This window comes from Pterocles gutturalis, unplaced genomic scaffold (assembly GCF_000699245.1).
Source record: "Pterocles gutturalis isolate BGI_N339 unplaced genomic scaffold, ASM69924v1 scaffold6815, whole genome shotgun sequence".
In the NCBI taxonomy this organism is placed as follows: Eukaryota; Metazoa; Chordata; class Aves; order Pterocliformes; family Pteroclidae; genus Pterocles; species Pterocles gutturalis.
The window spans coordinates 93,739-108,045 of record NW_010140655.1 but is presented as its reverse complement, the minus strand read 5'-3'; the positions used below and the strand labels follow the sequence as shown (position 1 = coordinate 108,045).

At 42.5% G+C, this 14,307-nt stretch overlaps 1 protein-coding gene across 1 annotated transcript in view; it reads left to right on the top strand.

Moving 5' to 3' along the window:
- LOC104469298 (potassium/sodium hyperpolarization-activated cyclic nucleotide-gated channel 4-like) overlaps positions 1-14,307 on the top strand; it is a 99,512-nt gene that overhangs the window by 419 nt on the left and 84,786 nt on the right. The window contains exon 2 of the mRNA XM_010083753.1: positions 8-274. Coding sequence (XP_010082055.1) covers positions 8-274 — 267 coding nt within the window. The remainder of the gene's footprint in view (positions 1-7; positions 275-14,307) is intronic.

Below are 14,307 nucleotides of genomic sequence, written 5' to 3'. Positions count from 1 at the left end.
CGTCCCCCCCAGAGCCCCAGCAGCAGCCCCCCCGGGCTTGCTCCTCTACCTCCATCAAAGTGGAAGGAGGTGGAGGGTGCGACCAGATCACCCCAGATGAGGAGCAGAGGCTGGGCCAAGCTGGTTTCATGCAGAGGCAGTTCGGGGCCATGCTCCAGCCGGGGGTCAACAAATTCTCCTTGAGGATGTTTGGCAGCCAGAAGGCCGTGGAGAGGGAGCAGGAAAGGGTTAAGTCTGCCGGGTTCTGGATCATCCATCCCTACAGCGACTTCAGGTACAGTCCCCCCCTCCTGGACCTCTCAGAACCAGCTGGCCTGCCCCTTGCCCTACCATGGCCAGCTCAGACCTTTCCGCACAGTGCACTCACCCAGACATAACTTTCCTTGCTAATTTCCTAGTTAGGGGAGCTGGAGGACACATCCAAGATCTACTCCAGTCAAACCATCTGCAGGTTTCATTTATATTTAAGCTTAATTTTAGTGTCCCCAGACTATTATTAATTTTAAATTGTGTTTTTAAACCAACAAATGTCTTTTGCTTTGGCTTTTTATAAGGGAAAGCCTCTCCATAAATTCAGTGTAAATGTGGAAAAATATTGCCACCTGATGCACAACTCTAGGCTAAAAGCGTGGTGTCTGCTGCTTAACTAGTCCTACATCTCCAGTTCAGAATGTGTGGTCTGCCTGATTAATGTTTCAATTCCCATTTTCCTACCTCAAAGTCCTCTCCCTTCTCCTTCCCCCAAGAGTTAGGGAAGGATGTTGCTACTGTTCTGTACGGCTTCTCACTGCAGCATCGCTTGGCAGGAATTGGTATGGGCAGGGGATAACAGCATTCATAAAGAAGGAACTTAACACCTTCAGAGTCTTACAGATAAAGATTTTCTCTTTTGCATCTGTCATCCTTGTTTGCAAAATTAGTTTGGAAAGGGAATAGTTAACATTGTATTTATGAAAGTAATGGCTTGCTTTCACTCAGACAGCAATATTTCCATGAATGTTAATAAGTAAATTGACTTGTAAACCCTAGAGCCAATTTTTGTACAGTTCTGTATAGCAGAGGGGTTCTGTTTGGGTATTTCTGAGTAAAGTTTTGCCTACTGCACAGGTGAATTGTCCTCTGCAATATGTATGTAAAATACTGCAATCAATAATTAATTACTTAGTGCAATCAATGGCCAAGGTTTATTGCTTCAACTTTAATTACAACTGGCTTACATCTCACATTTAAAAGCACACAGTAGAATAACATTATTCAAACACATATCTATCAAAGTACATGATTTTATTGAATTCTTGGACTCTCCAAGAAACCTTGCATTATTCCCTAAAATACAGTTAGCAAGATAATTGCAGGAAGGAGTTCCAGGGTGGATTTGAGTGCCCAAAGACAGAAATCTTGACACTACCTTTCAGGGACTTAGGAAGCAGTCCACATGTTTAGAGGATTCAGCACGGGCACTGAACAGATTCCTTGATATTTGCTTGGATTAACAAATGTTATTAGAAGGCTATGTGAATTGTAAGACTGCGCTGTCGTTTGAATTCAGTGCATTCAAGTGTCCCAAACGCACAGCTGACCGAGCATATGAGGGTTTCCAGTAGCTACATCATGATACATAGTCCTTGCAAATAGAATCTTATTCAAACCCAGATTGGAAGGAGTATAAAATTGCCTCCTAGTTGTGACTGATCAAGTAATACCTCACAAACACAGTAAAATGTGAGGGTGATTAGCTTTAAAAGGAACAAAACTAATTTAATACTCTCGGCTATAGATTTTTGTATTATTTGCCACAATCCTGGAGTTAAAAACTAACTACTGTGCTTTCTTGGGCTATTCTAGCAAGGTGTTCTCTGTGTGTCACATCCTCAAGGAATTTTGGATTTAATCTTTGGATTGTATTTGGATTTATGCAAAAGTAGTGTTCAGTTTGCATATTTTTTATGTATCTGTATAGCAGATTTATTCCCTTCCACCTTTATGACTATGTTTTCAGCATAGAACCAGACTGGCCAACTTCAGTAACAGGATCGTAGCAGTAGCTGAGGTAACCACCTTGTCCAAGGTGAGATGGTCCAAAGAGTTTATTTTTTTTTTTTTAAGATTCCTAGAGAACCAGTGCTTATTCCTTAAAATGGCACAGTAAATTATGAGGTAAGTTTTATTTCTGAGGTACTTGGCTATAGGGCCACTCCTAGCCTTACACAAAGGAATGAAATATGCAGGCAAGCTTAGACTCTCCCAAGCCAGATGATCACACTCAGTCTGCTAACACTCAGATGTTCATATGTATGCAGATATATATGAATGCATGTACGACTTGTTAGGATTAATAATAAAATCCTACCCTGACTGTAGCTTTGCATTTGTGCAGAGAAAGGACAGTGAGTTAGGTATCTGTACCCTGGTGCAAGACACTCTCTGCTTGGTGTCAGATTCCAGGTAGGCTGATATCTTGCCACTTTGTGTTTCTTCTAAATTGGTGCTAGAAGCTTAGCACACAAATATGTGCTTTCTCCCCGCTATTATATATCAACATCAGATGGGGCAGTGGTATTGATTGTACGGAGAGACAGCTAAAGAGGCCGGAGGAGTTGGATGCACTGCTGTATGGTCATGATGTGTATTTTCTGGGGAACTTTGTTCACCCTTGCTTCTAGGTCACTTGCAGCGTATCTTTTTGAATATGAAGGCCACTTAGAGAAAATGCCTAGGCTTGCATGAAAAAGGACCTATGAACAATGGCTGCCTTGAAGGAGAAGAGTGGGAGCTTTCCCAGATTCTTTTCGGGTTTTGTATTCCCTCCTTCTCTGAATGCCACTAAATCATCCGTCTTGGAAACAACTCGCATGAATATGAATAACATTTTTTGACCTCTGAAATGCAGCAGATTGCACCAAAGAGCAGATACTATCAAAATATTTGCAAGAGCTATATCCTTGACCCAAAGGACTCTATTTTCTGCTTTGCAAATTACGCAGCACAATGCAATGCGTGATTGCTCCTTGTTACAGATGGGTGCAGATTCTGGAGCGTTAGGATCTTGTAAGAGGTATGAGTCTCCATTATCCTGAACTTTGCTGTCACCAAAGCTGTGCAGTAGCATTTGGTGTACAAGTTTCAAGTTAATATTTAAATATTTAGACCCAGATCTTGTTTTCTGGTTTATTTTGGAGAACACAGTTTCACCTCTGAGAGTGAAGTGCATCTCCAGGAGTTTTGGTAGTGCCCCAGACCTCATGACTCCTGTCTCAGTACAGCTTGGGATATGAAGTTTTGAATGGAACACTCCATCCCTATTTACTGGGGCTTGATTCTGCTGCAAAATGATATTGGTGTAATTCCTCTGACTTCATGGAGTTGCTTCTCCTTTGTGCTATGTGAGAGGAGTTCCTGTTTTAGAATAGAATAGAGGTTTTCATCATAGTCTCATTAAATTATCATTTTAGCATCTAATATGGCTAATTCCAGTGGCAAATCTATGACCCTCCAAGAGTAAAGCAAATTAATATAGATCCTTGCTCTGTTGATTTCTGCCTTTAGTCCATTGTGAGGGGAAAAGACGCCAAATGACCTTTATAAAAACTAAACTCAGTGCCCCTAAGTACTCATGAGTAATGCAGTGGACTAGTTCTAGAAGTATTTAAAAGGTGTCTTAGCAATTTCCAGTGAAAATAAGCATGCTAGCTCCTGTTCTGAGGTACAGATGTATGTGCTAGCTGCTTGAGTTTATTTGCATCTGTGGTTGATCGCAGATTGGTGCAGAGCCAAACTGTATTTCCTACATCAAGATTTATCTGTGACTTTGAAAGCTTTTTCAGTGGGTAGATAGAATCGTAATTTATTGCTTAGAGGAAGCATTGATCCAGTACAATTGGTTTAATAAAAAAAATTCCAGACAAACAATGATCTACCTAGTTTGTAGCTGACTGAAGCATATTGGTTGTAGCTGCTATCCAGAATTGTCTGCAAAAAAAGTGTAGCATGTTGCTTTTAGAAGGCCCTGAGAACAGACAATCTGAAGGACCAAAATACTCTGAACAGTGGATGTAAATAGAACTGCCCAGTAATCTATTAACTTCTTCACAGAAAAGAGAAGCTGCTGCCTCCTTGAAAACAATGGAAAATATTCCACTCAGTAACAGTCCCAAGTTCAGATTTTAGAATCTTTCTTTTCACTGTTCTCCCTTACCTGTAGTACCTGTCTGCAAACAGATCCTTTTTGTCATTTGCTTCCTCTGCTAGAGCCCCCTCTGCTAGAGTTTGGGAACCTGGGGAGATTTCTGTGGCACCAAAAGGAATAGATGCTCAGGTGCAATGGATAAGGTAGGGGAATTCCTGAAGAAGAAAATCATTTGCTCGCCTTCATGCTACTCCAGACCGGTTAGCAGTGTCATTCAGACTCCCTCCTCGTGTGGAATCAGTGGGATTTACTAATTATAGTCCTAAATACTGAACTGAATAGCACTGGTGGGATTGAGCAAAAATGGGAAGGATGTGCATTTGCCTTTTCCACTCTCCTGAGCAGAACTGATTTCCAGAGTGCCTCATGGAGTGCTGCTCTCTCTGTGGAGACTGTTTTCATTCGTAAGCTTTTCACTATTTTGTTAGAAGGGTAAACAATTTGTGAAGCATGCAGCTCTGCTCACTGACTTTGGCAGTTCGTTTAGGTGGGTGTTGGTTTCCCTCCTCTCAGACAATAACACCCTTTTCTTTACCTGCTGCCCAGAATGCTGCTTCTTGTGCCGGCCTGGCCTCGCTTCGTGCCTGTCCACATTCAGAGCCTGCCCACAATGGCAAACTCCCATCTTGTGACTTGCCCACTGCTCATAGCACAGTAAAATGAAAGCCACCCATTGTGTGAGCCTTATGTACAGCAAATTGAAATTCTAGTTCAGTGAAACCTCTGCTTAGAGGGAAAGGTTTGGGAAACAGTTGCATTAGTAGCAGAAACTGTGTCTGTCAAAGTGCAAATTGGGCACAGGTTTATTGGTGGGCAGCTCATAGACTTGTCTGTCTTCTTTTCTGGTTCCTGCTGATGGCAATTGCCTCAAAATAGTGTGGGGACACTGCTAGCTGAGGAAGGGGAGATGCTTTCCTAACGTCAGATCTTGCTGTCTTTACTGCAGAGAACTTTCCTGCCAATTCCCAGGGCAGTTTTGCTGGAGCAGAATGAGGGGATCCAAACGGGAATAATGTAAGGGATAATCCAAATCCCGCTGAACAGCATCTTGTCTTCAGTGGTCTGTGACTCAGGCTGCAGGAGAAGAAACATGGCTTTGTGACCATGAACTGAGGGGACCAAACTAGTGCAGCCATACTTCCCATGTCTGTAGGCATGTCATCACATGCTTCATGCCCTAGTTCACATGTGGTGGAGAATAAAAAAATCCCACTCCAGACAATCAATGTGGGGATATAGTTTTTTGTTAGACATGTTCAGATGCTACAAAAGGCAGCGTTTGAAAACAGAAAGGCCTCAGTAAATGAAACACCTCAGTGTATTATGCTATTTTCATGTATGTTCATGTGCAAAAAATGAGATGAAAGAGTATAAATAAATACTAAAGCAAGCATTGAGATTCAAGGAAGTGCTATGATTAAGATTTTCTGCACAAACTTAATTCAGGTCCTTCGTACAAATCTCTGCCAGTAGATTAACACGTTACCTCTTTCACAGAAGCCCATGCCACATTCAGTGCACACAGGGCTGCTTCCTTTGTGAAAAACTATTTCACATTTTCTCCATCTCTCCTTTTAAGATAGCATACCATATTTATTCCATCTTATTCAGATCTTATTATGAAAAAACAGGTTAATTTCCTCATGGCTTTTTTGTTATTTTGGCACTTATAAAATACTCGACCATAATAGCAATAAATGTTCGTTTAGCTTCCTGACACTTTGGGTGGGAAACCAGTGCTATCATTCCCAGTTTATAGCGAGGTCGCAGAGACTCACAGAGATTAAGGTCAAAAACATTCATTACTTTGGCGTAGTCAATTTGAGGACCTGTTTTGCAGAGTATGTAGCATTACACATCATACCTTGTGTTCAGAGCTCTGCCTCTGTCGGTGCTTAGTAAGGAATCAGGCATCGCTGTGACCCAGAAGACAAAGGCACAGAGATAATGACTGCCTGTTCTGAGAGCAATGGGTGTTTTAAGAGGACTGGGACATTCTGATTTGGACAATTTCTTAGACTAGCCTGGTGAGCAGCCAGACTGAGAAATAGCCATGCCGATCCCACCCACCCTCTTCCCAAGCCTCTGATGTTTGTTAGTTTATCTGTTGTTACAGAAAAAAAAAATCATAGCTGTAAACAGTGACATAGTGTTCTCTTTAATCATCACCTAAGAATATTATTCTAATTACAGTTTCGTATTGAGCGATTTGCCTAACACCTCTGCAGGAACTTTTTGGCAGAGACGGAATCTCCAGGGCACCGCTCATCTGCCCTAGCCATCACATCTCATTCTGCAGTTCCTTATCTCTTTTATTGCAAACTTTCCAGATTGTGCAAGAAATAGGCTCCTATAGAAAATCTCTTTGCTGCACATGTCTGCCTCAAGCCCTTCATTTTATCTTGAATGAAGCATGAATTCTATGGGAAGAACAGTTTTGAATCATGTAATGACTGTAACATAATACATGTGTACAGCTAACCTTTGTTCTGCAATTTCATAACCTGAGCTTTTGACTTTGCAGTCTAATTTTTAATACAGAGCTTTTGTACAGTTGTTAAGGTTTTGAGAAACAAATCAATCCCTATCCTCATCATAATAATGTCTCTGGATTCATTAGCAGGTATGGATCTTTTCAAGGATATGCTGCACTGCCCTCTGCTCTGAATTAAGCTATGGCCGTAGCAGGTAGTTCCAGCAAAGGAACAATGATGCATCAGATTCTTGGGTTACTCTCCAGACATCAAAGGGAAATATACTCTGCTTATTAAAACTCTCTGCTTGTTTTCTCCCCAGTACCTAAGCATGATGCCTTCTGCCCCACTCTCTCCAACCTGTTTTCCCCATCCTTCACTTCAAGTTTGTGCTTTTTATCCCACCAGCCTCACCTCCATTTTCTGGGCTTCTCATGGCAGGTTTCTTGTCTAGCCAGTCCTAAGTCCCAATACTAAGCTTTTAGTCTGATCACTGTTTTCCACCTCACCTTAGTTTTTAGTAAAGCCTCTTCTCTCCCCCCCACCCCATGTTTTAGTTGCAGTATGTTGTGCTTGGCACTTTACTTAGTCGAGTTCCCTCACTTGCCAGTCTCCATCCTTATCCTTCAGGTTTTTTTCTGAGTGGGCCTCCCCAAATTAGTGTCCTCTCCTATATATTCTTAGTTGTTATTGTTCTCTGACTCTTCAAACAGTCTCAGTTCTCTCAGTCACTTCTTTCCTTCCTGATTTAAGAATGGATCATTTTGCCTACTAATTTAGAACCGTTCTACATTATCCCTCTTTCCATCCTTTGACACTACTAGCCCACCAATGTTTAGACAAACCCTACCAATTTTTTTTTTAAACTTGAAATATCTAAATCCTTGGAGGTAAGCATTTAAAATGATGAATTTGTATAGAAGGACAGTCTCTACAGCCTTAGTGTGAAACAGATTTTATCTGAGAGAAAAATGTGTTTTCTAAAGGTGTTCATTGGTAGACACACACAGACTTAGTGTAGGACTTTTCAGTACTACTATAAGCAGGTAAACTCAAGTTTTCAATACAGTGTTATTCTGGTTAGGTAACTGTGCTCGTGTTTTCTGTTGCACTCCATTTTTTCTGCTGTGGAGTCACTGATGCTGCACTGAAATCCATTTATTATACAGATAAAAGAGTGATCTTTGTTTGGAGATAACATAGTGTCATCTTAGCTTGAAACCATTGAAATTTGTCTTTGTTTCTGACGTGTTATGAGCATCTCATTAGTAAGCCCATGAATCCCTCAGTTTGCTCTTGAAACCAACTATCTGAGCTCTCATCTCTGCCAGAGCACAGATTTCTTCCTTTCTCTTATTTTTCAAAGCTGTGTTGGTGCCAAGGCAGTTATAGGTCAATTGAGTTATTGTTGGTTCTAATTGGCACTCTAACAAGCTATTAAATCAATTTACCTACAGATGAATGTCACTCAAAAAGAAAGGTGCCAACTCCTTTTCTGTCTTTGAGAACTTCAAAAAAACCCATTTCCACTGATGAGGTAAGGGAAAGGCCAGTCCATAGGGAAGTGGCTAGTGAGAGCAGAAGGTTTCACCCCTAAATATTTACACCACATGGTCTATGGCTGGACAAGGTCCAGGCTCTTCCTGTGTGCAGAGGCGTGAGACTATTTCCAGAACTCAAGGCTAAGAGGAAGAATTAAGACAGTCACCAACTCTGACGAATGCTCCTCTGTCCCTTCCCTGGTTTGTAACAGAGCGTGGGTTTATTTCGATGTGGAGAGACCCAAGTCCTCTTCCCCCTTTATTGGTTCTCAGTGTCCCACATGCATTCCTGTGGCTGCTGATGCAGGTGTAGTATCCACAACTGTCTTTCAAATCAGGCAGCACCTGGCTGGTGACATCATTACCTTTTCGGTGTGCGGTGCCCTATAAATTCATGAGATTTACTTGCTCTGTGTTGCAAAGAGTCGGAGTTATTATGGTGAATAGGATTGATTTAAGTTCTGTTCTGAAATGTTTAGGTAACCGCTTCCTCTATCGTCAATACAGTACTCGGTCCCACGTTATCTGAGCATTTCTTGGTGAGATGGTTGTAAAACAGTCGCTTTTTCAGCCTATGAGTCAGGACAAGGTTTCTTGGGGTCTCCAAATCAAAGCTGCTTTATATATGATAAGGAGTGAGAACTGCTCAGGTATCCTTGCTTAAGTGGGCAATTTTTTTGGTGAAGCCACAAGGCAGATGAGAACGCAGCTCGCCTCTGTGCAGCTCTACAGCTCTGCAGTGCTGACAGCACTAAAACCAGGGTTTTGTCAGCAGACAAAGCAGTTAGGACTCCAGAAACACAGAAGAGAGCGCAGATGTGTGCTGGGCTAACAAGGTGCTATTATAGAGACCTTTTTTCTACCGCTTTTCTGCATTGAATGGTTTGCTACCTGGGAAGTCCCTTTACAAATTGAAATTATTAATTCCATGCAGCATATTTGCAGTGGCTGACATCAAATATGGTCACCCCGTGCCTAGCATTAGCACCAGCCTGTAGTAAAACCAAAACTCCTGAAGAGATGCTGCATGCAGCAGGGGAGGCAGTGCTGGTGAGAGCAAAGCACATGAGCATCCAAAGGGGAATTCCAAGGTCAGCTTGAGGGCCCACCACTTGGACATTATAGGGGCACAACTACTTCCCCAGCGATGCGCAAAAGCTAATCTCGTTTGTGGTGACTCGTCCAAATGTGCTAATTAAGGATTTAAATCTCTGCCTCTTTGGATGGAGAGGTTGTCTGTGTTTATGCATCTATTGTTAAAGAGCTTAGAGGCAGGAGAGATGCTGCAGGTTGCCAGCTGACTCTAGTGTAGGAGCTATAACTCCTTTTTTTTTTTTCTTTTTTTTTTTTTTTTCTCCCTTTTCACAGCTGTGCTCAGGGTTCTTGTGACTGCCAGGAAATCAGTAGTTGTACACTGAGTAACTCCTCATCCCTGTACGCAGCTCCAGTGAGACTGTATGCAGAGGAATTCTGATGGCATTCAGTTTTCCTGGTCAGAGCTGCTGAGCTCTGTGTCTCTAACGCTCAGTTCCACCCCCTGCGCGTTTGGGGGATGGAAAACCTAGTGAAGTGCATTTGGATTTGCCTGAGTGGGGGAAAGAAATGTATTCTGAAGTTATCAGCGCTCCGAAGCTTGTGAGGGAGATAACAGCTGCATTCCAAAGACTCGGGGACTCCACGTTAATAAGTCCCTTCCTCCCAGCCATTGCTTCATGCGTGATTTCAGGGCAAGGTGCTAACTCATCACAGCACTAACATCATTGGTACCCAGTGCAATGTCTCATCTGCAAAGGAGTTGTATGTGCACGTGCGTATGTGTCTCTGGAGGACAGAAGGGTGGAAGCCCCTAATTATCCAACCCTGCTCTGTGTGTTCTCTCACCTCTGTCCCCGTTAGTGACTAGGCTGGAGGGATGGTGCAGAGCACAGGGGTGTGGGCTGAGCGAGCACAGTGACATCTTGGCTCTCTGCGGAGAAGCAGAAGTTGCATTAGGCATAGTGAAGCAGTGCAAAGGTGACGTTTCCTGGCAGTGTCAGGGTTTGGACTAGCTCTCCCAACAGTCAAAATGATAACAGAAATGATAATGATGACTGACTCCATGCAGCTTTTTTAACGATAGCAAACCTGCTTTCATTAAGCAGAAATTCTTGATGCTTGATCTTTCCCCCTTTGCTTGAAAGAACTAATGTGTGCACAAGCTCTAGTTCTATTAATAACAAGAGGAATACTCTTTTCCATCCCTGGTTTTCTGTGGATTGTAGCAAGGGAGGAGAAAGGACCAGTCTAGACCACAGATCTTGGTCTATTCTCCTTGATACCAATGCAGTCCCATTTGTGTCATTCTCCCATGCTTATTTAGCTACAGATACACTTTGAATCATAAGCAATGTATAATGGATGGAAGGACAAACTGGAAAGCAGGTCAGACATCTGGGTTTGACCCTACGAGCCCTTCTGAACAGAATATGCTGTGCCTTGATTTCTCCAACTTGAAAAGAGGGTGATGGTATTGACAGGGGCCATGGAAAATGCTGTAGAACTCTAAAATATTTTAACATAACAGAAGATCCCAGAGCATATGCAAGGGTGTGGTTAAAATCTACAAAGCAGTTTCATGAGAATTTCTTCGTGATTATCCTTTTCTGTGTACTACTGTACATTTGCTTACATGTCTTGTCCATCTTTTGTTAGGACCACAAAAATTAGTAGATCCATGTACTGTTGGGTGATTTCTGAATAATTGTTTCTTTTGTCTTAATAAGGAAGCTGGTTACCAACGCCTGTACAGTTAGTTGTATGGTGCTATACTGTGTGGCACATTTAGAAGCAGGCTGGAAAAAGAGAAAAAAAGCCTGCTAGAGGAGCGAGACAAGATGAATTGTACCTTTTGTGTCCATAAATGAGAATTGTGCAACCTCTGCATGGGGTTTTGGAGATGCTCTAAAAAGAAAATGTTCCATCTTTTCCTCACTGGTCATGTGTATTGCAAGGTGTGCTATCCTTTTATTTGGGAACATGTGACTTCTTGACTTCAGTAAACACCCCTGAATGAAAGGTCTGGCACAGGAGCTGGCAGATGTCTGTCCTTTTCTATGGTGTGGCAGCTTTAGAAAACATCCTCTAAGCTCACCAGCTGTTGAATCTTTCAGATAATCTGTTGTAACCCTTGGCTTTCTGTGCAAACACAAGCATGCTTCAGATCATGCCAGCCATGGTTCAGGTGATGCACTGCATATGCTGTGGTTGGAGAGCAACTAGGCTTGTTCCGCCGTTGGGAATTGGTACAAATGCCTGGGTCAAAGACATCCTTAAATCAAACTCCAGATTTGGCAATGACTGTTGGCTCAACCCTGACTGCATGTGGAAGGTTTCTGGTCCTCAGTTTTGCAAAACCTCATGTAAAATTACATTGTTCAGAGCTTCTCTTGTGTGTATTTGCGTTATGACTGGGCTCCTCTGCTGTCTCTTTGCAGCACGGGCACTCCTCTCTCGTCTGCTCCTGATTCATCACCGAAATGGGGCAAATTCATCTGGCTTCTTGTTGTCTACTTACATTGATCAGAAATTGGGCTAAAGCCTTCCAAACAAGGGCAGCTCTGCTGGTTGTGTGCTCCTTTTGCAGCACAAACAGGAATTTAGGCTAGCAGTTGCAGATGTGGGTATGGCCTAGGGCTCCTGCTTTTGAACCGGGGATCTAGAAGCCTCATCTGTAAGTAAATTCCCACAGCAAAATCTGCACTGCAGACAGAAAAAGATTTGCCTTGACATCATCTGCCCTGCTCTGAGATCGGCAGTCAGTCAGGAGAGCAGTGCACAGCTCCCAGCCTTACTAGTTCAGTAGAATTAAGGCTAAGCTTCCTCATGAGCTAATGCAAGCTGTTCCCACCCCAAATAACTGGCTGCTGGATGGCTTTGTGTCTGTCTAACCATTACTGCATGTGGGTGGATGTGTTATGTGTGTGTGAATGAGTCTGCTTTGGAAATGAATACATACATTGGGGGTGCATCTAATAATAGAGTACCTCATGAGTGATGTGGATATGAGAAGTGTAAAACAGAGCTGAGCATGTCAAACATCTGTACAAAGATCACTCTCCCTGGTACCACAGGATGGTGATTGCCATGTCCAGAGCACCACTGATTCTTTTTTTTCCTCCCACCCTAAAACAGCTCAGATATCTTTCCAGTCCTCTGTTTCCCATAGCTGAAATTTAAAAGCAGGAAAAAAAACAAACAGTGAAATTTCTCAAAAGCTCAGTCCCCCCGGTCAGCACAACCCTCTTTACAGAGCAGAGCACCCCGTGGTGAATAGGAAATGACAGAGGTGTTGGCTTGTCCATAGAGATGAAAGACAATGCCTATCCATGAGCATAGCTGTTGGAGACACTGATGTATAGAAGTCATGCATGACTTGGGGAGTTGGGAGATGAAACCCCTTTGGGACTTGGCAGCTGTTACAGGGTATTATTTTCACAAGGCTGAGCCGTTCTTAAACACTTCCTCTAGTGTAATCATCACAAACACATTTTCTCAGTAATGGCAGGCCTTCAGCATTTCTTTCCAGCCTTTTTTAGATAAGATGTACAGAGACAAGCTGTGAAAAAGCTGAACAAGATGGCTTGACGTTAGTCATTCACATTTCCTCAGTTTGGCCCATGAATAAGCTTTAGGCCTTGCTTTCTGTACATATCCTTGTGGCTGAGTTTTTTGGAAAGAGCATCTCTTTCAAGTAAGGACAGGTAAGTGGAAACTTGTGCCTGCCCCAAACTTGGATACTAAGATCTGCAGTCCAATTAGGGAAAAGGAAATATGGTTGGCTGTACCTCCAGTTGTAATGGTTCAAGGTGGAGCATGGCTTTCGTATAGCTGGTCACAAAAGGAGGGGAGAGAATTCTTCACAAGCTCTTTGGAAACTTGTTTTTCAAAGGAAAAATATGTATGGTCCTGGTTAGCTGAAAAAGCAGAAGGGAGGATATTCCAAATAAAGTAGTTTTGTAGTAATATAAACTACCCTGATCCTTCAGAATCCACAGCTATTGACAGATCAGACTACTAGCCTTTACAGGCAGCCAGATAACACTGCAAGTAATTTTAATACAGTTTAAATGGCGTGCTTCAGCTTTATTCATACCCTGCCCTGAAGCTGTAGTTGTATGTTGTTCTGCTGTGTACTGCGTAACTGCTGCATTTCACCTCAGCATTAGCCTTACTACACTGGTGGGTAAAATGATTTCTCCGCACACTGGGGTTCTGGTAGATGCAAAAGGATAGGTCATAATTTCTTTGAAATTAGTTTTTATCAGTAGATGTATGGAGCCAAAATCCTTGGTGAGAATCCACTGCAACTAGTGGGGGTGACACTGGGAGTCAGTTTTACTCCTTGGAGCTACTTCTGGCCTGTCCCTCTTGTGTATGTACCTCTGAGGCACACATGAGCACTGCGTCTAGCACTGTCTGAGTCCTGCTGATATTGCACTACAGTGAGAGATACCAGGTTACATTCACATTTGGATGTTTGTGGAATGGATCTTCAAAGCAGGATTTAGTGAGGCGAGCTCTCTGTTGCTACAGTGGAAGTATTTTAGAGCACTGAATTTTCTGCTCTTCGCCCACAAAATAGCTATTTCTGATTCAATGCTGTCTTTCATAAAGGAGATCCCTAATTTACGATCTGAATATCTAATGAGCTAAAATGTTCTGGGATATACCTGAGAGCAGAGCTAATCTGCTATCTGCTTTTCCTGGACTCCAGTGAAAAGACCTTCTCCTGTTCACTGAAACCAGGGGGTGCTGAGTATGTTGTCTGAAGTGACTTGCAGAGCTTTCTTCCAGGTACCCTCATCACTGAACCATCTTTATACTTCTCTTTCTCAGCTTTCCTGCGATCTATTGAGTGCCAGCCAGTTGGGCTGAGTCATATCACATATATTTCTGGTGGGATGAATTTGAAAGAACACAGAGAAAAACCCTAGCTTTTGCCTTACTGCTGAGCTTATTTAAACAGAAGGACTAGATTAACTAAAAAGAAGAAAAACACAGAAATCATGTAACCAAGCATTACTGAAGTGCACAAGTTCCTGGCTAATTTCCATAATATGCTAGCACA